This window comes from Boleophthalmus pectinirostris, unplaced genomic scaffold (assembly GCF_026225935.1).
Source record: "Boleophthalmus pectinirostris isolate CB_2022bp ecotype Guang Dong unplaced genomic scaffold, ASM2622593v1 HiC_scaffold_3, whole genome shotgun sequence".
Classification (NCBI taxonomy): Eukaryota; Metazoa; Chordata; class Actinopteri; order Gobiiformes; family Gobiidae; genus Boleophthalmus; species Boleophthalmus pectinirostris.
In genome coordinates this window covers 28,012,410-28,037,498 of record NW_026571299.1, presented here as the reverse complement: position 1 = coordinate 28,037,498, position 25,089 = coordinate 28,012,410, and the positions used below count along the sequence as shown (strand labels likewise).

Here is a 25,089-nt window from a genome sequence, read left to right as displayed (position 1 = left end):
AAACAGCTGAACTAATGCAAGAATTGTTTTTGCTTGTACTTTATTTGTCAAATTCATTAAAATAAACGCTGAACTGAACCAGATTTAGTTACTGCTACTTTTTCCATCTGCTTTCCCTGTGCAAATCATATACATTTGAAGAGGTCTAAACTCAGGGTTTGCAGATTGTACACACTAGATTTTAAAATACTACAGTCTTTACTAATTGCGACCATTCAGATTGTGATTATGATTCGATTGCAGTCCTAATTCACAGGCAGCTGGCTTCACCACTTTACGTAACCTGTGGCCTCAAGCCGCTCAAGTCCAATTATCTCTACAGCACATTTTATAAACAGTTTCCAAAGAAATGCACAGGGACAGGTAAAAAATGTAATGGCTGTAGTTGACTAAAGAAATTATTTGTTGACTTTGTCCCCAATTAATTAATGCATTCAATTAATTGACTAAATAAACCTTACAACCTTTTCACAATTCTTGTGCAAAAACTACTGTGTATCCAGAAAGGTACAGGAAAACTGCATCCACACCAGACAAGCCAAATTCAACTGTCCAGTCATTCACAAAACTCTGCTCACTACCTGCATTCTCTTAAGGAAACAACATTATAACATAGATCGGAAAACAATATGGGCTGTTTTAACTCGCCCCCATGTGTAGTCTCTCTGTGTAACGTGAACTGTGAGCACAGTGAGATAGGGCACACACATATAGTTTATCATGAGGTGATTTGACTCAGTTCCCCAGAGAAACAGAGGGTCAGTGCTTCAGAGGTGAGGAGCTTCAGTCCAGAAAATGCCCAGGGAAAGATCTCACTATGTGGCCTAGACCTACAGAGCCGATGTGCCTCTCTACTCTGCCACATCGATTCATCTTTCAGTAATGCTACTAAGACTGGTCCATGCTGGTGTGGTGGCTTGTGTATCCAGTGGCATTTTGGTTTTGACACAGATAGGGCTGGGCAATTAGATCTGTCACATTAAAGAACACTTGCGCTTGTGTCTGCTTAATAGTTATAATGTGTGACACCAGTGGATTGTTGTGTTATAATCTGAAAAATGCATTGTGTAACTTTTCTGGTGAAGGCTCTGTCAAATGCTTTTCTCCATGGAGATGTAATTGCTTTATCTGGAATGTGTCACAGTATGTTATAATAAACTTTTCTATCTTAACGGAGGTCAAACCAGACCAAGTTACAGGTCAGATCTGTGGAGAGGCGACTCCGCTCACAGTCAGAATGCCAGTTTTTCTCAGTATTTTTGAGCTATAAAACCACCTGTGATTGCATAAATGTAAACTAGAGCTGCTGTTTTAATGTCATACTGTGGAACATTCCAGGCAGAGCAATGACATATCTATAGAAACAAGCAGATGATGGACCCCTACCCAAAAAAATTCACATAGTGCACATTTAAATCTAATCTAAATCTTAGTATTAATCTAAAAAGACTTAAGGGAACTGACGTCACCGCAAACGTTGTCACAAAAACCAAAAAGCCGGCAACTCCGATGGACAGCTGCACATCACAATAGAAGCAAATTTTTCATCATTTGTACCAAAATAACTACGCAACGCTGCTGAATCCAACGTGCATCAATGATTAAGAAAATAAAATTGGAGAAAAAAGTAAGTAGAGAGCAGTGGGCGTATGCCGGTGGCTGAAAAAACAGGGATTGATCAGCAAAATGGCGTCTTGAAAATAAGTGATTAAACATGCACGAATCACTCCAAAAACAACTTTAGGTGAATCACTGGTGAGTGTAAACAACTATAATATGGTTAATAGGTCTGCTTTAATACATTTTGAAGTGTATTGTTTATTGTATTGCTGAAGATATAGATAAAAATATAAAAGATAAACAGTAATATCTTTTTATTTGAAGGTGCACTATGTAATTTTTGTTTGGGGGTCAGTCACCTGCTTGTTTCTGTGGATATATCATTGCTCTACATGGAATGTTCCACAGTATGACATTAAACAGCACTCCTACTTTTCATTTATTCCATTACAGGTGGTTTTATTGCTGAAAAATACCTAGAAAAACACGCATTCTGACTGTGAGCGGGGTCGCCTCTCCACAGATCTGACCTGAAACTTCCATCTGGTGTGGTCTCCACTATGATAGGAAGGTTTAATGCCATACTGTGAAACATTCCACACAAAGCAATAACACCTCCATGGAGAAAAGCATTTGACAGAAGTTACACAATGCACCTTTAACTTTAAGGCACACAGCACGAGTCCAAGACAAATTTCCCCAAGGAGACAATAAAGTATACTGTACTGCATTGTATTGTAATATTGAACCTAATTTATCCCACTGACACAATAACCCTAAAGCAGGATTAGCCCAAAGAAACTGAGCAGCAATAAATAAAAAAATAGCAGAATGAAACACCTTAGAGTAGTTAATTTGTAACCGTAATGATTCATAGAAGTTTTCAACCTTTTTCAGCTCAAACATAATTATAGTACTGAAAAATAACAAAACATTCCCCACTAGTACAAGGAAAAAGTAACTGTGATAAATACTAACTCCCAAAAATTATTGTTCGGCAGCATTTATAGAATGATAAATCAAAACAATACGTGAAAAGCCTATGTGCAATTAATCGTAACTGAATGGTGATCAAATTGTGACTGAGTTATAGTCAATAGAGATGGGACATGATCTCGTGTTGCAAGATATCGTGAGACAAAATTGCTACACGATTATGCACACATGAGCTGGAAAGTTATCAAATTTGAGAAGTTGTAGTTCCAAAAAGCAGTACTATAATGATCACTAAGGTATAAATCAATAAAAACTGTGAGGCCAAAATTGTGAAATGGATTGCACTACTTCTTTATTACAAATTATGCCAAAATCTCATCGTCTCGTTCTTGTGGACCCAATCTCGTGAAAACTGTGTTTCGTCTCACGCTTAAAAGTCAAGATACACTCACTCCATACTCAGTGCAGCGGTGGTTAGCAACATCTAAAGCCACAGCTGCCCCGGGGTAGACTGACTGAAGCTAGTTTATCATTCTGCACCATTGGCATCTCCAGCCATCACCAATCACTCACTCACGCACCACTAAACATCGCCTGTGCAGCCAAGACAACACGCTTTTACTATTTACAAAGAATTACAGTCTGGACTTGTGCCTGTCTCCATGAATTCTAATAGGTTTGATTGACAGATGGATTAAACGATCAGAAAAACACATAGTTCACAACTTTTCCCCTGACATAACTCAACTCTGGATCTTACTATCTCCTATTTTCACAATCTGATTTTATGTTGGTATTACACCACGCAATATGTATAGTAATATTGTGAGAAGGCTCAAAGTGTACCCTATAGTGCGATTACTGTCATATTGCAAGGCTTAAGAAACATTTTTCCATAAGCTAATTTAAAAAATACACTTACAACCAATTCAAACTGTTGTACACAAGCCAGTACCAGCTCTTCAAAGACGGCTCTTAAAAGTGCGCTGTGTAACATTTCTGGTGGGGGGAGTCACTATCTTGTGTCCATATGTTATTGTTTTGCCTTGAATGTTCCACAGTATGGCATAAAATTTATCTACGAAGCCCAGTAGTTGGTTCCACTATGCCGAGTTACCGGTCAGACCTGTGGAGAGGCGCCCTCGCTCACAGTAAGAATGCATGTCTTTCAAGGTATTTTTCAGTAACACAAATTAGAGCCCGACTGATATGGATTTTGTTGTTGTGGCCGATATGATACCGATAAAATGGGAGTTGGAGCTGCCGATAGCCAAAATAACTGTAGATATATTTAGTGATGTAAAAATTCACTGTAAATCTTGAACTGTTTAAAAAACTTAAGTTTGGCTCTAGTGGATTTTAAAATGGGTTTATTTAGGCAAGATTTATTGTTATTCTGCCTCTTTATGTCATATTTAAAGACAGTAGGTCAGCCTAATGGCATTTTTGCATGACCTTCTAGCTAGCTAGTAAAGTAGTAAATTACCGCTATTAGCCTTTAGCTGTAAATGCATGTGCGCCGTGCTAATAAATTATATACGTAAATGTCATTCACAACTCTATTCACATCTTATTTACATATCAACGCAGGTCCAGTAACATATATACACCCAATGTAATCACTTTACAGTAGGTCAATAGAAGAGAAAACAGCCTGTTTATGTGCGGGAGCTACAGCAGCTAATCGCTAACCAATGAGAAATAACCAAAACTAGCTTCAAAACAGACACATTTCCAACACACAGGCTCCTCTCAGATCACACGCCTGCTCTAATAAAAGTCCTTTTAATCCAGACTCAAACCGATTGTCTGTAAATAGAATATAAGCTCAGTGTTGCACACGGATCTATGGCTGCAGGTGTAAACAAGCGCACGTGAGTGATGTGACTCTGGGGGTGTGTTCAGGGACAGTACAGCCACACACACAGATAAATTACTCCACAGATATTAAATAAAGATAAATTACACCACAGATATAAATAATTATATTATAATATTATTATTTATTTATTTTTATTTATTATAATAAATTATATTTATCTGTCTGTAAACTGAATTACATGAACATAATGTAGAGAGTCTAATCTTTATAACAAGGTATAACATGCCCACTTGAAATATTGGCCCATATCGGCAAGATTTAGGGTGATAGCCGATAATATCAGCCAACCGATATATCGAGGGGCCCTAATACAAATACCTGAGATTGAAAAATAAATGCTTGTTTGATATGTTTATGCCATACTGTGGAACATACCAGGCAGCACAATAACATTATTCATCATTCATTTCGCCTGTTTTGTATATTAATTTCTTGGGTTCTTTTAAAAGTCAATACAGTAGAATAGAATAAGAAGCAAACAATTCAATGCACAATTCAAAACTGTACAACTCACAACCGCACAACTTACAACTACTGCAAATATATGAATGTTAAAATCAAACATGTAGCTTTTAATTTCCCTTGTGTAACTCCATGCTCTTACCTGAGGCAGCGAGGCGTTGATCTGTCTCTGTAACATGTCCCTCTCGTGTAGCGCCCCCTGCAGTTTGCTCTGGGACTGGATCAGCGTTTCCTGTGTTTCTCGGAGGGATTCTAGCAGCTTGTCACGTTCGTCCAGCATATTCACCATGAGCTGCTCAAAGTTGGCCTCCTGCTCCGAGCCGTTCTGGACCCCCCCTGGGCCTCGCGGAGGGGCGCCCGTGTCCCCCTCACTGATGGTGGGCATCACTTCGCACATCATCTTCCCTCCTCTTCCACGGTTCTACGGCTGCGCTACAAGGCCAGTGTCACTATGGAGATGACAGCACGGGTAAGAATCAGTGTCCAAGATGTGAAGTGTAGTAGGGATGCACAATATATCGCAAAAACATTGATATTGCAATATTGGCTGACGTAACAATCGATATTGCACAAAATATATTTATCGCAACAACAAAAATTTCTCAGTTTAACAGTTTCAAATTTCAATATACAAAAAGGCAGATATTATTGATGATTTTACATTAAGTAGACTTGGGTTGGTCTTGGTTTTGTCTTTAGGTTTTATATTGACCTAGTTTGACAAGTAAATAAAGCCATGTGATTTTCTCGGTAAATCATAATAGGATTTTTTTTTTGTCATATCACCCACCCCTTTACTCCATATACCTGCAACAGCCATTGGAGCTTTAATATCAACTTTCATTCAAGTAAAGTTTACTCAGTTTAATCAACATATTCAAAAGATAAATGCTGCTAATTGGTAATGTCTAATATAATGGATTTCTACAGCACAGTACAGAATCAGTTGCTCAAAGGGCTGACTGACAGAAATATGTAATTCAGCACCAGGCAGAATATAATATCAATCATATAAATTCATATAAATATACAATATTACTAATATATGTACAGGCAAGTAGGGTTAAGTGTTTGGCATAAGAAGACAACATAAATTTTACACCAGCAGCAGAGATAGAACCATCAGCAATCAGGGGGGCGAGCAATAGACTACCAACTGAGCTGAAATAGTTTATGGCACCCTCCTGAATTATTTTCAATCAATTCTAGTGAATCACTAGTTCTCTAAATATTCACTTCATGGCCAGAACTAAACCAGGATTAAACCCAGGCAAAAACTTGTCTAAGGACTATAACCTGGGTCTATGCCAGGATTGAACCACAGAAGGACTACATGAATGAATATGACTCTAAACTGCACCAAATGAGCCAAAATTGCAGAGGACCCTGACAGTCTCCAGCCTAATGGAAGCCTACGTACCACCAAAGATGCCAGTAACACCTTATGAGAAGCACTGTTCATTCTCTTTTTCACTATACCTTTAATAAAACATAAAGATCAGACATAAACCACGAAGAATACATGACGTTTGAAGCTAAAATGTGGCATAGTAATTTCACTTATCTGAGCCTCTATGGTCACATGTTGTACTAGGCAGATTGTCTAACAGCAAATAGTCCAGAAAACCAAAGCAAGTCTTTACATTTTCCTTATTTTAAACGATACGTCAAACAGATGCCATGTGTGAATGAATGTGAAAAGGCCTATCACACACTTGCAATAACTGCTATAAGGAGGCCTATAAACGCCGCGTGGCAACCAAAACCCTGCATATGCGCGCTCATTCCCAGCAGACCCCACAGACTGTAGCTACATGCACGCGTACAGCTTTACACGGCCTTACCTTATCAAAGTGATGCGAATGGCGAAACGGGGTTTGACCTTCCATCCATATTATCCGGCATCGGCTCAGCCCTTGTGCAAATTGTCGGCCCAACCCGGCGCGCCATGGACTACCACATGTACCAACCCCGGTGCGAGTTGATTGACAGCTCACTCGAGGATGGAGGATATAGGATCAAAGGGGTGGTGGCCGTAAACGCGACAGTAGAAGCACATTTGGAGGTAGAAAAATTACCCAACGCACGATACATCCAAGTGGAGACGAGTAGGGGGAGTGAACGGGCTCGCGCGTCTGATCCGCATCCGTCTTTACATCTCCATCTTCGCACACCGACTCCTTTCCTCTCCTCCTCCTCTTCCTCTCTCTCGCTTGGTGACACTGTGCGCTCTGTGTGGCAGCGAGGCAGACACTCCTCCCGCCTATTAGCGCTTGCAGCATATGCGCCTGCGAACCAGAGCAGAAACGGGGAAACCAAACCAAAGGACATTTAGATTCCCATCCTATATATCGACAAGCAAAAACAGACCCAACTATTATTGTGAAAGCAGTTATAATACAGAATGCATCCATATAATGTCTTGCATCAGCACCAGAGTGGAGCTTGCAGAGGTGTCAACTTCAGAGACACGTTAAGGGGCGTAGTCACCATTTTAAAGGATGAAGTAGCGAAGACTTACAATGTATTTCTTAATTTTCTAAAAGTCTATACCCATGCTATTAAATGCATGCTGATTATTGCGCAATCAATGGCTACAGGTCGAAACAAGAAAATAAAACACAACATTCGCTTGATATAGTGGCATTTATAAGGCTAATGAGTTTCATATAGAGTAGAATTCATGTCATTGCCAAAAGCTCTATCACACAGCATAATGAACAATAATAATACGCGTGCAGGATAAACATTAGATGCTATAAACTATAATGATGAGGAAAAAATGTTTGACTGTCTTCTCAAGCTACCTCGTGGCATGCACGTGTGTAGTAGTAGTAGTAGTAGTAGTAGTAGTAGTAGTAGTAGCCGAACTTTATTAGGCCTATCAGGTTTATAACGTGGTGCGTAAAATTTGGGTAGTAGTTTGTCGTCATCTGGCGGACAAAACACAAATTACACGTGGATTGTTTTAATTAGAAAATAATATTCATTGCACTACTGTCTGACCTACCCCTGACTGGATTCCATGAAATTGATCAAATGTAGTCTATTATAGATCACTAACTTTGCCACAGATAACAGATAACCAGAGTGCAGATTACGGAAAGAAGCCAAGTGACGAGGTGACTATCAAATCACAAATTGGCGGGCAATGAAAACAGAAAGCGAACATTATACAGGTTGAAAAGTACAGAATTAAGTGATCGAATCATTATCCCAACATTCACAAATTATTTTAACAATCAAATTAAGTATTTAAAGAAAAACTAGCTGTACAAATTGAGTTTAGTGCAACTAGCAAGTGAAAATTGGCTACCTTGGTCCATTTCGTGTCATTGCAAAGTGAATCATTGTTATTCTTAGTTGTGTGCTTCGGAATCCAGTATTATTTTTCCAAAATATTATCAGTATTAAAAAAATTAAGATAATCAGGTTGATTTTGCCAACAGAGGGCAACAAAAGTGTGAAACTACAACTCTCGCGATACTTCCGACGTCCCGTCAGTCCATGATGGCTGAAGATCCTGGCGGTACACTTTTTAAATTCTCTATCATTTTTCTTTCTTTCTCTCTTCTCCTGCTTGCCATACAGACATGGCAGGACCCACAGCCCCGCTAAGTATTCGCAGAGTAATCCCCTTATCGACATGCCCAAGAAAGGAAACAGAAAACGGCTGAAATTTAGGGCGGGGGACGTGTGTTCCGAATCAGGTATGAGACTTCACATTAGCGTTAGAGAGCTAACATGCTAACCGACCGGTGCATAAACTTCAAGATCATGCAAATTTAAGAAGACTGTCAATGAAAGATTGGTTTTAAGGTTTTATATTGTTCTCTTCTTGACTTTGCTTACGTATAACATTGTATGTGATGAAATATGCATTATTTGAAACCCGATTGTGTCTAGTAATATGCCAGGAATAAATTTAGCTTTACCTATGTTTAGATCATGGTCAGATAATAATTAAACTCATGCAGAAGTCTTTTCCTGTTTATTATTTACACAATTATATGTATTTATACAATGCAATTAAGACGACCTGCAGTAAATTAGAGATGATATGATAAAATGCAGGTAAATGTATGTAATTATTTTATATTTAAGGCTGTTTTTGTTGTAGTCTCAGTTGCTGATTACGCCGATGCCGATCCAGCCGTAGTCAAGTCTGGAAGAGTGAAGAAGGCTGTTGTCAATGCTGTGGAAAAAGAAGGCAAGTCTCTAATATAGAAATGATATTAAAATATGCTATTAAATAGCATACAAGCATTCAGTTTTGTTACCAACCTTACATACATATTTATTTCAGTTTAGCTTACAGGTTTACTTATTTGTTTATTTATTTATTCAATATAAGCCAATTGAGAACACCTCATTTGCAATGATGACCTGGCCAAGAGGCAGTATAAACTATGAGTACACTCACACATCAATCATAACATGAAACAGTGTTGTTTGCTATTAAAAATGGCATTGTCATATGCTATTACAAATTAATTGTCATTTTACTGAAGGCTGACTGAACATTACATCTTTCAATAAAAAATAAAAAAGATTATTATTCAATAGCAGAGCTTGGAAAAACTTTGTTTTTTATTATTTCAATAAATTAACAATGACCGACCTGTAGTTACTAATAATGGCTAACTAATAATTAAAAAACATTGCTGTTATTGTTATTTTAAAAAAAAAAAAAAAGGATTTTGTATTTGAAAAAGTATTTTGTTACAACTACTCATATGATTTGAACAGATGAGTAATTATTGATTTGTTTTCTCAGTGAAATTACTGTGCGGTCTGGAGGCTTCTCAGGGCACAGTGGATGAGGTGCTCACGTCTGCTGTCTGTGTGAATGGAGACGCTCTGGAAAGCGGCGAGGAGCTAGACCCAGATGAGAATCAGTCTAAAGCAGCCCACAAGAAGAAAAACAAGAGGAGGAAAGGTGTTAGACTTATTTTCACTTTCAGTATCCTCTCTATTACAGTGCAACCAATATATGTTTTTTCACAGGTGATGCCAATTGTTTAGAGTCAAGAGAAATTAGTAAGATTAGCCAATGTTTTTGGGCTGATTTGTAGGGCCTATTGGAATTTCAGAAAATTCTGTTATTTGAACGTACTACAAACTCAACCCCAACCTCGTTTTTCTACAGACTCAATAAGAGAGCAACGTAATCACATTTTGTGTATTATCTACTGTTCAAATTAGGCTTTTATGTGTATTCTTAAGTCAGCTGATTGGCCCATTTAAAAAAAAAAAAAAAATACATGCTGTCTCTCTTGGAGTGCCCAAAATATTGTAAACTGTTTACTACAAAATATATGTTGCATTTAAATTATTCTATATGGTTAAAATATGAATGTTTCATTTACATATTTCAATGCACATTTTCTTCAGAGAACAGCGAGAGCGGTGATGGACAGGAGTACCCGGTGGACATTTGGCTGGTGCTGTCCTCCTACATTCGTCCTGAAGATGTTTGCAGATTCGCTCTGATCTGTAGAAATGCCTGGATTGTCACCTGCACTGCTGCCTTCTGGAGCAGACTCTACAAAAGGTTCAACCACCTTTTTTAATGTTTATGATCTAATTCCATTTTCAAACCATCACAGACTGCCTGTTTAAAGTATAACTGAGATTTCTTAATGGGGGTTAAAAAGTATGTTCCTTTACTTAAAAGATACAGTCACGTATTTCACTTTCTTCTTATGGACTAACTTAATTCATGGGTTTCATTTTTCTGTTACCTGTAACATTTTGAGAACTTCCCCTTCATAATGCATAATATTTTGTTTTACATTGTTAATCACTTTGCCTGTTTTTCATCATTCTGAGACCCATGGATATGTAGGTATAACTTGAGTAAATTTTTCTGACCTGCTTGTCTCTCTGTATGTTCTCTCTGTTGCAGGCACTACAGGATGGATGCAGATTTGCCGCTGCGTCTTCAACGCGACTCTGTGGAGAAGATGCGATGTTTACGAGCGCGTGTGATTCGCTCGCTCTTTCATTTGTATGAACCATTCATATTACGGGTTTCACAAGTCCCGTCCCTCCCAGAGACCACGCCCTCAACTCTGCTCAACTCTAAGGCAAGTCAGAACAACTGTTTTAGTGCGTGTTTAAATGAATGGTTTCAAATACCTTCTGATTGTCCTAGTTCTCAAAATGCCATCCAGGCAAGCCAGTATGTTTCTTGATAACACTGACAACAATTCTAATAAAATACTAATGCCTGCACACTGATTTTGTATTTCTTTGCAGTGTTTACTATTCTGGGTCCAAAAGTTGACAGGGACTCGGCCTGAGCCACTGTGGGAATTCAACTTCAAATTTGTGAAGCAGGTAAAATGCTATAATGGGAAATTATTATTATTATTATTTATTTATTTATTTTAATTTGATTATACATTTAATAATTTTATTAATTGTAATTTCTATGAGAAGATTTACTAGAGAAATGCCAAAACTCAGTATTGTGCTTGTATTTTATTGACATCACTACCAGGATCAATGACTATTGTTTTACCATTACAGTAATTGAGTTTCAGTAGGTTTTTATTAAACAATCAATGTCTGTGCCTCTTCTTTCCACCAGGGGTATTATAAAAATGGTCGTGCCAAAGTCCTGTGTTTGCCCCAACAATACGAAGACGTGCACAGGAACCCAGACTCCGACTGTTACATGCTCCAAGTCACAACTCTCAACTTCATCTTCACCCCTGTCGTCATGGGGATGACCCTCACTCTGGTCAGTCTCACAATTATCACTCCAAATGACAGAGAATATTTAGATCTTTTAGTACAAGCTTTAAGGAATTTTGCTTTTAAGATAAGCAATTCATACTAAATTATTAGGGATTTAATTACTCCTCACTGTGAAGGACAATCTTATGATATCTAATGACTTTATTAAATTAATTGTATTTCAAACTGGGACCTATATGCCTTAAAGTTCCACTGTGTAACTTCAAAGGTGGAGGATCCGCTACTTGCTTGTGTCCATGGAGATGTTTATTCTTTGCCTGGAATGTTGCACAGGAGGGCATTAAACATATCCACCTTGTATTTATTCAGCTGCAGGTGTTTTATAGCTCAGAGATACAGTGATATCTTCAGGGGGACAAGCAGACGGTGACCCTCCACCAGAAAAATTACACAGTGCACCTTTAACCTGAAAACCTTTTAGCTTTTCAAATGATCTTGACTAACCAAATTTAACTGTACTCATGTAATTCTTATTTGTTCTCCCTCTTTAGTTCACACTCAACGTCAGTACAGACATGCGCCATCATAGGGTGCGTTTGGTGTTCCAGGACTCTCCTCTGCCCCGGGGCAAGAAGAGGGCAGAGCAGGGCGGCACTCAGGTTGTACTGGACCCTGTTCACAGTGTGCGCCTCATGGACTGGTGGCACCCGCAGTACCCCTTCTCCTCACATGAATAAAACAAAAACCACAAGGCTCCCATATTGCACATGTATGCTTTTATCAGGTTTTAGTTATCATTTTGGACATTAGCTACATTTCCTTAGCATTTCACGTCTTGTTAGTTGTGTTGTACATGTTATAGGGCTGAATGGTTGGGAAATATTGCATTGCTTTTTTTTTTCTCTCAAATGTTGTAGGTAGGTTTGTAATGCTTTTAAGAAAACTCGGTTCAAAGTGCGCATTTTAAAAATATCTAAAACAGTGGCATTTGAGAAGACAGAAATATGAACTGCTAAATGCAGGAATCAAATCAAATGCATTTCAGAACATGTTTGTCAAGGTCAGAAGTACAGAGTTAATACATTTTATTCATCAAAAATATCAATGCAGGCAAATGCTCTAATCTGGTAATTGCGGTCTATAAAAATTGCAGTATTCATTAACCTTTCAGCCCTGATATATAAACATTTATTGATGTAAAAGGAAAAAAAATCAATATTTTTCACTACATTTAGAGGCTTGTCAGGCAGCCTCTACTGGTAACAGTGGGGATCAACACTGTTAAAAGCTATGAAATTAATTTTGCATAATATGGGAGCTTTCAAATAGAGACACAGCATTGCCCTGGTTAAACAAAATGGTGCAACTATAAATTCAGTGAATTCATTTGTGCATTGTTAATGTCTTGTAGATGTTAAAACCACATGTACTTGATAGGAGGACACTTTAGATGTATTAAGGCCCTGGCTACACATGCATTGGTTTTCTTTCTAGCTATATTCCATGGTAGAAATATTAGAACTATTTCATGAACCAGAACAATTTTCATATGTGAAATTTACGCTTTTGGCACAAGATGGCAGCAAACACTTTGAGGCATTACACTTCATGAAGCAAGCCAAGTCAATGATCTAGAATTAAAGGTCTCAGAAGTCTCAAATATAGCAACCAAATTTTTGTCAATTACCATATAACTTGATATAGTTTTTGAATATAGAAACATAAGAATCATGCTTTTTATGTTTTGCAAAATAAGAACAGACATAAAATTGATTTAACTAGTAATTAATGTGATAGTAGCCAGGGTCTTTTTGAGTTCATAATATGTCCAACACAATTCAGTTCTCTGTGTTCTGGTGCTGTCTCTTCAATAACTTAAACTGGTCTGATAACTACTTGAGAAACATGATTCAGCTTTAGAGATTTTATTTTTATTTATCTTGTTTTAAATCAGTTGTATAATGTTATTAATTGACACGCATATCCTCATGAATTGTCATCTACACGTCACATATCCTAACCTAAACTTGGTACTGCCTTCAGATTCAATCAAAAATAGATCAGTGGTTCTCAACTAATGGACAGGAACCCCAAATTAAGTGTTATGTTGCTGCATATTTAAAGATATTTTATTTTTTGTGAATTCTAAGAGAAATCCTGCAACTCTACCTCCTTAAACCAGTTCCTATAATAAATCAAAGGTGCTTTATGTAACTTTTCTGGTAAGGGGTCTGCCATCTGCTACTCGCCCGATTGTATCCATGATTATAAATACGTCTAGTACCGTACTGTGGAACATTCCTGGCAAAGCAGCAACATCTCTAGTTACCATATTGTTTGTCATGGGCCTTCAAGATGTAAGTCACATTTTTTGGTGCTATGGAACTAGGACCAAACCAGGACTAAAGGACACAACAGTATGCATTTCTAACAACAGGAGTCAAACGCACAATATTTGCATTAACTGTACCACAACTTGAGAGCCACTGATCAATTTTCTATTTAAATTTTGGTTTGTTATTTTGTCATATAGATGTATTTAATATATTTTGTAACCTTAGTGTGTAATATGAACACTGAAGGGGCCAAAGAGGCGATTACCTCAAATCCATTTAATCATAGTCTTAGAATACTAATATTTAATCCTCCTTTAAATTCACAGCATTTCGTTTCGCCTGCCTTCCACTGCCACCTGTGTCAATCTTTAATGCCTACAAGTGTTTCATGACTATTGAATGTAACCGCCCATATGTAAATTCACTACAGTTAGTGCGTAAATGATGAGTTTATTTTGATTTTGAGCAGAATTGGTCTATTATGTTGAAATTGTTAAGCCAACTTGATTTGAACGTGTTGTGGAATCATTTCTAAAGATGTTGTGATTTCGGGCACTTCTTGCTGCAGATGTGTCATGTTGTGAATGGCAGTAGATCAATGACAGTCTAGTTTCTGTTTTAGCCAAGACTAGGACTGACAGACACACTGAATAAAATCAAACTAGTCATTTAGAAATCTCCTGGAGTGTGTATTTATATTTTATTTATATTTTTATATTGGTAATGGTAATGGTCACATTTTTCTATAGCGCTTTTCCACCTTCAAGGCACTCAAAGCGCTTTACAACAAGGAACCACTCACCCATTCACACACCAGTGTACACAGACACTGTGGGCAAGGTGGGTTAAGTGTCTTGCCCAAGGACACAACGACAGCATTCATCTGTGGGAGCTGGAATCACACCAGCCAACCTGTGGGTCAGTGGATTTGACCGCTCAACCTGTGATGTTTATGTTGAGAGCTGGATTCTCTCCGTAATATTCAGACTAAATCTGTAAAATTGTATGACATTTTAATATACCAGAAGATAGTGGGACATGTCCTGAATAGTTTTAGAATGGTCTATACAAAAAAAAAGATCTATACAAAAACAGTTTGAAATATTTTATTGTTCAGTTGAAGAAATCTACATTGTTTTGTATGTATAAAAAGTTTGTTGTGATATCAACTCAATATTAAGTATCTAGTAGTAGTATGTGCATTGTGATAATGCTGAAGTCAATCTTAATATTAAGTCGCTTTTTTTTTTTCTTTTTCATATTATTCATAGATGAGCTATTCCTTTCTTGTTAGATTTGCTTATAAGTTTTGGTCTTCATGACACAGGTTTTTTGTTATTATTGTACCATTTTATATCATTTGTCCCCTGCATTTGAGAATTTGAACCATTCTGTGGGCATACAAGTTTGTCAAAGCCTGATCCTGTCAGATCTCAGAAGCTAAGCAGGGTTGGGCCTGGGTAGTACTTGGATGGGAGACCGCTGGGAGTACCAGGTGCCACAGTGTGTTTTATTGCCAGTTGCAAAAACTGTTGCAAGGCATTTCACCCACATTGCCTAGTGTGAAAGGTGTGGGTGTGTGTGTGTGTGGTGGTCGGAGGGGCTGACTATGCAGATTGGCAGGCTTGCTTCTGTCAGCTATGGCTACAACAGTAGTTTACCACCACCGAGTGTGGAGTGAATGAATAATGCTCTGTAAAGTGTCTTTGAGTGTCCAGAAAAGCATTATTATCCAGAATGCTGCCAGGGCATTTAGAGACAGCGATGCAGCACCTGGGCCCATGCATCTCCAAATTTCAAATTAGGTTTATGATCACAAGTTATTGGTTGAAAGATTTGCCTGTTGTGCATGTTTTGTGGCTTTTTTTTCTTTTTCTTGTAGCTCAGTTACATTTACTGCTCACATGTACCTTGAAAAACACGCTTTCTGTGAGTGAGTTGCCTTTCCACACCTCTAACCTGAACTTTGCTGTTTTGTCACCATATGCTTGTCTCTATAGCCAAGTTTAAGGCCATCTGTGGAACATTAGGCAAAGCAATAGCACGCATCTCCATGGAGACAAGTAGGTGGCGGACGTATTAGTAAACCAATTTATTTAGTAGCCAACACTTCATTTGATTTTCCATTTGGAGGTCGGCTAAAAAAGTAACATTTATTGTAATTTACGTATATTGCTGATTTAGCTCTGTTATGATAACTTAATGACCGTAACAATGATCAAGAAAGCACCAGTAAAATCTCATCGGTTACTCTTGCATTTCAAAGAACTTTTCCATACTTAGTCATCACGTCATGCCCCTGAAATAGCCTACAAACGCATGACTACATTACCCGTGATGCACCTCTCCCGCTTCTCCATTGGCGGTGGCGCAGGTGACCGGGGACGCACCACACTCCACTCATCTCGACGAGCAGCAAAACGAAAACAAATTTGGCTGCGACGTGTTTGCGGTCTGGAGGAATTTAAATCGCGCAGTTTACCGGAAAGAAGGGGTTTAAGAGTTTTCAGAACACGCGGCTGAAAGGTAGCGGTCGTAAAGTTTTAGTTTTTACGAGCGACGCAAAACCACAGTGGACACGCACTTTTGGTGAACTTGCCTCGCTCCTCTGTTCGTCTGACCTTCAGCAGCGGTAAGTGGCATTTCCCCACAGAGAGTTTCACCAGTTTGACAGCTGCATCTCATTTTCAAGGCTAAATATTTTATTTGCTTTTTATAGCCCAGAACAATGTGATTTCAACAAATTTACTGCATATTATAAAACTCTAAATGTAACTAAATGAGCAGGTTATAGTGATGTGTTAAAATTCATAGATGCAACAGTCCTAGTCAAGGTAAAAAACTACGTTAACTACATAAAAAAACATAAAATAAAATAAGTAAGTCAATGTTATATAATATTTTCCACCTAAAGGCCCATGAAGGCACCACACCACCTCAAAAGTTCTCAGTATTAGTGCAGCCACTTGCTATAACTTACAAAATAAAAAATGCAACAGAGTTTGAACACTTTGCCACTAAAAATTCACGAATAAGAAAAAATAAAATGTTTGTTATATGTTGTTTTTAGATATATATTCAAAACATTTCAATAGGCTATGGTATTTTAAAGCACTACACTGATTTATGTTGCTCTTTATAGTGCTATTTGTTACAGTGAATCTATAACAAAAGAAAATTTAATTCTGTTAACTGGACTTATAATGGATTTATAATGAAGATGTTTTGCCGCTCATCCAAGTCGCTTCTTCAGTTTTTTGTATCTGGAAATGACATTTTCTCACAGTGCATTTTAACAACTCCTCTGATTTTCTTTTAAACTCGTTTATTGAACCAATCACGGGGTTTTATGTTATGCAGTTCACAAAATCTGCCTCCTCTGTCTTCTGCATCCAGTGCGTGTGGAGCCAGTCTGTTCTGATCCGTTCCATTTATACTCACGCTTACAGCTGGTGTCAGTAACAAGAACACTGTGGCCCCTGGAGGAATGGTAGTTTTACTGCTACTGTTGCTAATGATACTACTACTTCTACTACAATTACTACTACTGTTGCTACTATTATTACTACTGTTACTTCTAGTACAAGTTATATTGGGCTACTACTGATGGAACTTTTTCTATACTACTACAACTGCTACATCTATTGCTACTCCTGATAATATGACATAAATTGAAGCAAGTTGAACTCACAATCAAATCACAATTATCTAACAATAATTTAGAAGATGTTAAATTGGAAAATATTTTATTCTAAGTGATACAGTATTATTTTTTACTAAAGGGTGAAAACTGGGGTAAGCCAAAATAGCCATACATCTACACAAGGACTAAACCAGGACCAAAGATGGACTAAAACAGGACTAAAGATGGACTAAAACAGGACTAAAGATGGACTAAACCAGGACCAAAGAGGGACTAAAACAGGTCTAAAGATGGACTAAAACAGGACCAAAGCGGGACTAAATCGTGTTTAGACCCAGTGACAACTATAGGCTTAATCTTGAACTAAGAAAATTTGGACTTGGATGTCAAATGGTAGCCAGACTGACGCCACTTAGTGCCTCCACTCAATTTCATTTCTCTCCAGCGACTAGGTCAGGAATTGGAATACACTAGACGGTTCACAAAAACTCTGGAAGTTGTAGACCGCGCACTGGCCAGTCAGCGAAGTGCTGTGAAGCCATGACGTCAAACTCAAGCACCTGTCTGGGTCGCTTTTGAGATACAGCACAACAGTAAACAAAGCGGTCGAGATGGATGTAAATGAAGCCAGACATTCTGTGTTGGCAACCATTCCCGAAAGAGAATGTTTGGTGAATTTTATCAAGGGGAAATACGTTATTGCCCTTGTTCCTATGGGATTTGGGAAAAGCTTAATATATCAGTTAGCCTTGTTAGCGGTGCATTACATACATCATGACCAAATAGCAGCAATTGGTTAAATTAAAAAAGTGCCCGCCTTCCGTCAAGCAAATGAATTCTAACTCCGTGAGGTCAAACGGTTTCCACAAAGTGAAACCGGCTGATGAATCAGGCTAGTCAAATGGAGGACCAAAATAAAAAAAATATATATATTGCAACGCATTTGTTTTTTTGTCATGCTGATTGTGCGTTTGCTCGTTGTATAAATATGTGTACTAATATTGTGTAGCTTTTTGCATATTCAAGATGCAATTTTACAGTATAAGTAGTCTAGTCTGTCCATTAGTTGTTAAAGGTGCATTGTGTAACTTTTCTGGTGGAGGGTCTGTCAAACGCTTCTTCAGGGAGATGTTGTTGCTTTGTCTGGAATGTTCCACAGTATGGTGTTAAACCTTTCTATCTTCATGGAGAACAAACCAGACCAGGTTACAGATCAGACCTGTGGAGAGGTGACCCTGCTCACAGTCAGAATGCTTGTTTTTCTAGGTGTTTTTGAGCTATAAAACTACTTGGAATTGAATAAATGTAAAGTAGATGTGTTTAATGTCATACTGTGGAACATTTTAGGCAACCCCAAACAAAAAGTTACATAGTGCACTGCTCATTTTATTAGATTATGGATATTTATATGAGACGGCAGCAAAAAGGAGAAGTCAGTCAGTGAGTAAGTTATGTGAACGTTTGGTATTTATGTAAAAAGGCAGATTAAAATCACGTTTAATCATCAAGTTTAATCTGTCTTTATTTAAATACATTGTTTCTCAATACTTTTATCGGTATAAATACTTTACACTCCCAGTCCCGTGCGGGTCTTGTGAGTGCAGTAGTAGTCTGATTGTAGATATGAATAATAGGGATGTAATGATATATAAGTCTCTTAGTAATAAATTTTCACAAATACTCATCTCACAGTATGATATTTAGTGCAATATTTTGTAGAGGCTAACAAAATTGTGAATACCCTACTTTTTCTTCTTAAAATGCCTTGACAAGATTTAACCCAAAGAACTAAGATTTAAAAGCGCTAAGAACAGTTATTTCTACATGTAGTCTGCACTGAAGTGGAGCAAAGGAGCATGGTCTATGTAGTTCCTTCTGTTTTGTTTTTTTTTTAAGCTGTTGCTGCACCATGAGTATTAATTTAAGGAAAGAGTCTTGTAATTCGATATATTGTGATGGTCCACAATATAATGATATTTCAGTTTTTGTTACATCCCTAATGTGTAATTGTTTTTATTTCTTTTGCCACGCCCCCCTTTTACTCGTCTACACCAGTGATCTTCACAATTTTTTTCATAAGAGCCACAATGGAAGAGCAAAATCAAGAGGAGAGCCCCTTAGACCAAACGTACTCCAACATCACCTTTGCATATGTACATTTCTACGTATAAACTGGACATCCCACAAAAAAGAAACAGAAAGCCAATACATTTTCAATTAAAACCATATTTACCTTAATACTGGAATGACCGAAAGCCCATTTGAGAGTATAATATGTTTAATGCAGCTTTGACACATTAGTTTACATTTTACAGAAACGAAACTTAAAACCACCTGACTCATATGCATAAACTGTAAGCCTGAAAAAAGCGTCTCTTTCCTTGTGTCGCTGATGTGGTTCAGCTTCTGTCAGACTAAAGGACTCATCTTAGTGGAATATGAGTGTTCTCTCTGTGACAGAGGGATGTTGGTGATGATGATAGTGAATCTGTTCTGTGTGTGTGTGTCGTGTGGGAGATGGTTCATGTTTTCAGAGATCAGATGTTAATTAACATCATTTCACTCACTTTATTTCTGTTGGTCACTTTATTTCAATGATGTTAATCAAGAACATGGACTACTTTTTAAAATGCAGCTTAGGCAGCGGGTAGGGTACAATATTTAAAAAAAAATTTTTGCGGTCAGAGTTGTGTGGGTTAGTTGAAAATGTGGGTCGGGTACGGGTCATTTATACATGGACCTGTGCATCACTGGTTGCTGGTGTTACGGCGCCCCCTTTAAGAAACAACATTAATTAAGCCTTGATTTATACTGAGTGTAATGCAGATGTTTGTGTTACAACGTTCACAATATGTTTATCTGCACATTTGAAAAAATATATTGGCTGTGTTACTATTTTTGGTATAAGCTTGCGAGACACCAATTAAAGCTTGGCGAGCTGCATGTGGCTCGCGAGCTGCGCAATGAGTATCCCTGGTCTACATGATCTACAAGTAGGTCTAATCACTATAATTACTATATTGACCTATTGTTTGGTATATGAAAGCTAGAATCATATTTTTTAGGGCTCAGTGTTTATCGCTGATACATTTTCCCTGCAATAATGGGGCGATTCTTATATGTATACGATAACATTTTGTAATTTATTTGTTGCAGCTGAGGATCTTTAATGATAATTTCTGTTTAAAAATGATTTACTGAGATTATTTTGCTTTATTGTTATTGTGTCAGGGCATAAAATAGTTTCAACATTATCGTTTATTGCAATATATCTTTGTAGTAATATCTAAATCTCTCGATATGATATGTTCACGATATGCATCTCACAGTACGATATTTTGTGGAGGCTAAAAGTGTGAATATGTTACTTTTCTATCTTAATGGTCTATGGAGTTATCTCTGTTTTTTAGCTGTTGGTGGACCATCATATTGAATTTAAGCTGAGAAACTTGTAATTCATTATATATTGTGATGGCCCTTAATGTTATTGTGAGACTTGGTGATATTTTGGTGATTGTTACATCCCTAGTAGCACTGCTGTACAGGACATGTCTTTAGTCAACTACAAAACTAAGATCCATTTCTGTTCTCCATAGTTGTATGCACATTTCCATATGAAGTGCACTTGTTGTTGTAGTGTATTATTTGCTTTACTGACAGCTGCTGACCTGTTCACTGTAGAAGCTCACGGCGCTCATTTGTAAATATTGAATATGGCGCTAACTGTGTTGCTCGTATTTGTAATCCATACCATTTTCCACACACAGTGCTAATACCATGGTTCAGTTTGTGTTTACCATAGATCTGTTACGGCTGCTTCTGTTCAGAATGTCATTAAGTTCAGCTTGCCGTTCATGATTTCAGCTTCCTGTTACTGGCAATATTTTGCAGACTTTTCACCATTTAAAATTGTTACATTTTTTTGGCAACAGTCCTTATTTGTCTTCATTCCACAACCCATGGATAGATCTGTGTGGAACTGCATTTTCCTAGATGAAAGGACTTGAATGTTTGTATTTTTCGAATGTTACTACTGTAATCTTAATGAATAGACCAACATAATGCAGATGTAGTGAATGATTAATCTAAGGTGACTTTCAGTGAACAAAAATATTACTGTCAACCACTGTTTTTGCCTGAAATATACACTTAAAAGTCCTATATTACACAAAATGGATTCTTCTGAACTTTAAGCCATGTTGTAATGTTGTTACTCCCTCAAACCCATACCTGGAGTTGTGGTTGGTTTCATTCAAACATGTTTGAGTAATCTGGGTTTATTAGTTTGTCTATGTCTCCAAAGCTCAAAATGCTCTGTTCCACCTTGTGATGTCATGAAGCTTGAAGTTTTCAAGTTAAAAGGTACCTGTTGCCTGCTGAAAATCATCCAAATGATTCTAGTGAAGGTTTATGAAGTTTAAAAACACAGTGGAGCTTTTCCTGTATTACCATATGACATCACAAGGTGGAATGGAGTGTTTTCTGTTTAAGAGAAGAACTCAGTCTAAATAAGCAGGATTTGTGTGTTAATTGTGTGAATGAAACTAAACAAAACTCCAGGTATTTTTTTTTTATGAGGAAACAGTATTTTAACATAGATCAGAGAATAGTGTAGCCTTTTAAACTACATTTTTAATCCTGTGACTAACTAGATACTCACAAAATCTCTGAAATCAACAAAATATTATTATAGAAGGAATATCATATTAGCTGTATAAATGATGGTTGTTGAATTGGTTAAAATTGCATCAATTTTTTTTAAATAAAAAATGTCAATTCACAATGCTGCCTCCCACTCAGTGACCTTCAGGTAACCTCTGCTCTAAGGTGGAGTTGGACAGCATTCTTCTGATTGGACCACAGATAATCTTCAGGTGAAAGGAAAACACTTTGTCAAATGAAGCATGTCTAGTTTCTTTGTGTAAACAGGTCATTGACATAACAACTAAATATAAACAAATTATGTCTTAGCTCGGCTTTGTTGAACTGAAACATGGCATATACAAGGAATTTCCATCATGGCAAGTTTGCTCTCCTGATTTACATGTCTGATACTGCGCATTATTCAAACGGCACTGCCTCTAGAACCTTTGTGTTTCTTGTATAATATTTTCTATAGTTCAAACATGCACTACAAGTCATGAGTTTGGGCACACCTCTTATTCAGTGTTTTTTTTTTTTTTTTCCTACACATACAGAAGACATCAACTATAGTAAATATAATAAAGTGACATATATGGAATTATGTAGTTAAATTACTAATTATTTTTATTCAAATCCTTAAAGTCGCTACCGTTGCTTTGAAAAAATGATTTAAACATGAATGAAAAGGTGTATGAAGACTTTTACTAGAAATCTATATGGACAAAAATGACTAAAAGAAATCTAGTACAGAACAAATGTCACAGGACTCCACCGGCTCGTGCTTTGAGAAGTGAAGCAGTCCAGATCTGGCTAAAAACAACAGCAGATAGGGTTGCAGTTGGTTACTACAGTATGTTTGAAACTCCTTACTCTGCAAACAGTTGGCTATCTCTTTTATTTCTAATAAAATCAAATAAAATACGTACAGCTTTACCCCAGTCCGTGCACCTTCTGTTAGCACTCTTTCCATTTGCAAGAATTAGGGCAAATGGAAATTTATAGCGATCCACTTTTTCAGTTATATTTGTTTTTTTTATATGGGTGTAACGATATCCAAGTCTCACGATACAATATATGGTATGAACCTCATGGTATGATATTTATTGCAATATTGTTTGAAAGCTCACAGTATGGTGGGGACGTTCACAATATACATTTCACGGTATGATATGTATTGCGATATTTTGTGGAGGCTTACAAAACTGTGAATATGTGTCTTTTTCCTCTTAAAATGCCTTGACAAGACTTAATCCAAAGAACTAAGATGTAAAAGTGCTTAGAACTGTTATTTCTTCTTGTAGTTTGCACTGAAATGGAGCAAAGGATCATGGTCTATGTAGTTCTGTCTTTTTTTTTAGCTTTTGCTGCACCATAACTCTTAATTTAAGCAAAGAGACTTGTATTTCGATATATTGTGATGGTCCACAATATTATTGTGAGAACTTTGACAATACTATGTGATGATATTTCAGTTATTGTTACATCCCTATTATTTTATTCGTTTTTCAGTTATATTTGTTATATTAGCTATATTTTATTTTCAGTTATTTTTTATGTGTTTGGCTACAACCTTAAAAACAGAACTACTTCATTTTCAATGGTTTTCAGTGGTCCAAAGTTATTCCTCACTTACCTTATGCATTCTGAGCATCCTAATTATTCATCAAGATGAGTTTATAAGTGCTTTTCACCATAGAACACAGTGGAGCAGAGTTTTACCTTTACAGCAACGCTAACAACCACTAGCAAGCTAATCTGCACATCCTGATTATCAAACAGTAAAATGCTTTAGCGCTTTAGAGATGCAGACAGTACACAGTGGACTTATTCTGACCTTGAGAAAAAAATGCTAGAGGATTTTAAATTATGTTTCACATATACACAGAGTGTAGTTACTGGTTTTAAATGCTGAAATGCCATTGCAGAGGTTCCTGTTCCTGTCCCTGGGGTGAGGGAGTGCACACCCAGTCAAGCCCAGAGGTCAGTAAACAACACGAGGTCACTGTCAGCAGAGGTCAGAGGTCACACATCAAAATGTGGCGCCGCAGTGACGTTTGGACGACCTCATTCTCACTTTGTCCAACAGAGTAAACAGGGCAGGTGTAGGGCTGGATCATATCCCACAAATATACAGTATGGATTTTATTTTGTCTCACTGATGACATGAGAAATTGCTTTATTATTTTTCTGAACATTAGCTATACAGACTTTATTTATTGCAGTTTCACACAAAAAATAGTCATAATTTCTTCCTCAGTCAGAACTCCATTGATCCATTGTTCTATTTATTTTGAAGGGCCCATATTTCACAATTTTTTGATCTCTGTTTTAATGTTTCCTCATCAAAACAGACCTGGAGTTGTGTTTTATTTCATTCACATATGTTTAACACACAAACCCTGTATATTTAGGCTGAGTTCCTCTCTCAAACAGAAAACACCCTGTTCCACCTTGTGATGTCATGTGGTAAAACAAGGATCGCTCCACTATGCTTTTAAACTCCATACATTCACTAGAATCATTTGGATGATTTCAACACTGGAATTTCCCATCTCTGCTGAACTGAAGGTAAAAGGTAACTGTTAACTTAAACTATACAGCTTCATGACATCACAAGGTGGAACAAAGGATTTAGAGATTTAGAGATGTAGACTAATAATAAGGGATTACTCAGACATGTGTGACTGAAACAATACACAGCTCCAAGGTAACATGACTTAAAGCTCACAAGAGTCATGTAGGCTTTTTTTTAAGTATCAATACCTATTCAAATGAGTATCTTGCTTTGAAGTTTAATATTGTAATGATTTTTACAACCCCGCTTTATACCCTTATTTGTAGATAATGCTACAGTTTAATTTCTTTTTTCAGCTTTTTGACAGTTTTCTCATACTGTAGTACACATATACAGTTTAGATATC

General features: G+C 37.2%; 3 protein-coding genes and 1 pseudogene across 4 annotated transcripts in view; 3 read left to right on the top strand and 1 right to left on the bottom strand.

Annotated features, from left to right (window-relative positions):
* ppfia4 (PTPRF interacting protein alpha 4) overlaps window positions 1-6,810 on the bottom strand; it is a 119,336-nt gene extending 112,526 nt beyond the window's left edge. Inside the window, 2 exon segments of the mRNA XM_055160866.1 lie at window positions 4,983-5,289; window positions 6,685-6,810. Of these exon segments, the coding sequence (XP_055016841.1) occupies window positions 4,983-5,240 (258 nt within the window). The 5' untranslated portion in view covers window positions 5,241-5,289; window positions 6,685-6,810.
* A 1,547-nt stretch (window positions 6,811-8,357) lies between these two features.
* tmem183a (transmembrane protein 183A) lies at window positions 8,358-14,561 on the top strand. Its single transcript, XM_020933213.2, has 8 exons — window positions 8,358-8,550; window positions 8,961-9,050; window positions 9,618-9,779; window positions 10,235-10,394; window positions 10,749-10,929; window positions 11,102-11,182; window positions 11,436-11,588; window positions 12,097-14,561. The coding sequence occupies exons 1-8, from the start codon at window positions 8,487-8,489 to the stop codon at window positions 12,280-12,282; spliced, it is 1,077 nt and encodes a 358-aa protein (XP_020788872.1). The 5' UTR covers window positions 8,358-8,486; the 3' UTR covers window positions 12,283-14,561.
* A 709-nt stretch (window positions 14,562-15,270) lies between these two features.
* Window positions 15,271-15,388, top strand: LOC129411119 (5S ribosomal RNA; annotated as a pseudogene).
* Window positions 15,389-16,265: 877 nt separating this feature from the next.
* tfeb (transcription factor EB) overlaps window positions 16,266-25,089 on the top strand; it is a 63,383-nt gene continuing 54,559 nt past the window's right edge. For both annotated transcript variants that reach the window (XM_055161048.1, XM_020933112.2), the window contains exon 1: window positions 16,266-16,513. The gene's annotated coding sequence lies outside the window, so the exon portion shown is untranslated. The remainder of the gene's footprint in view (window positions 16,514-25,089) is intronic.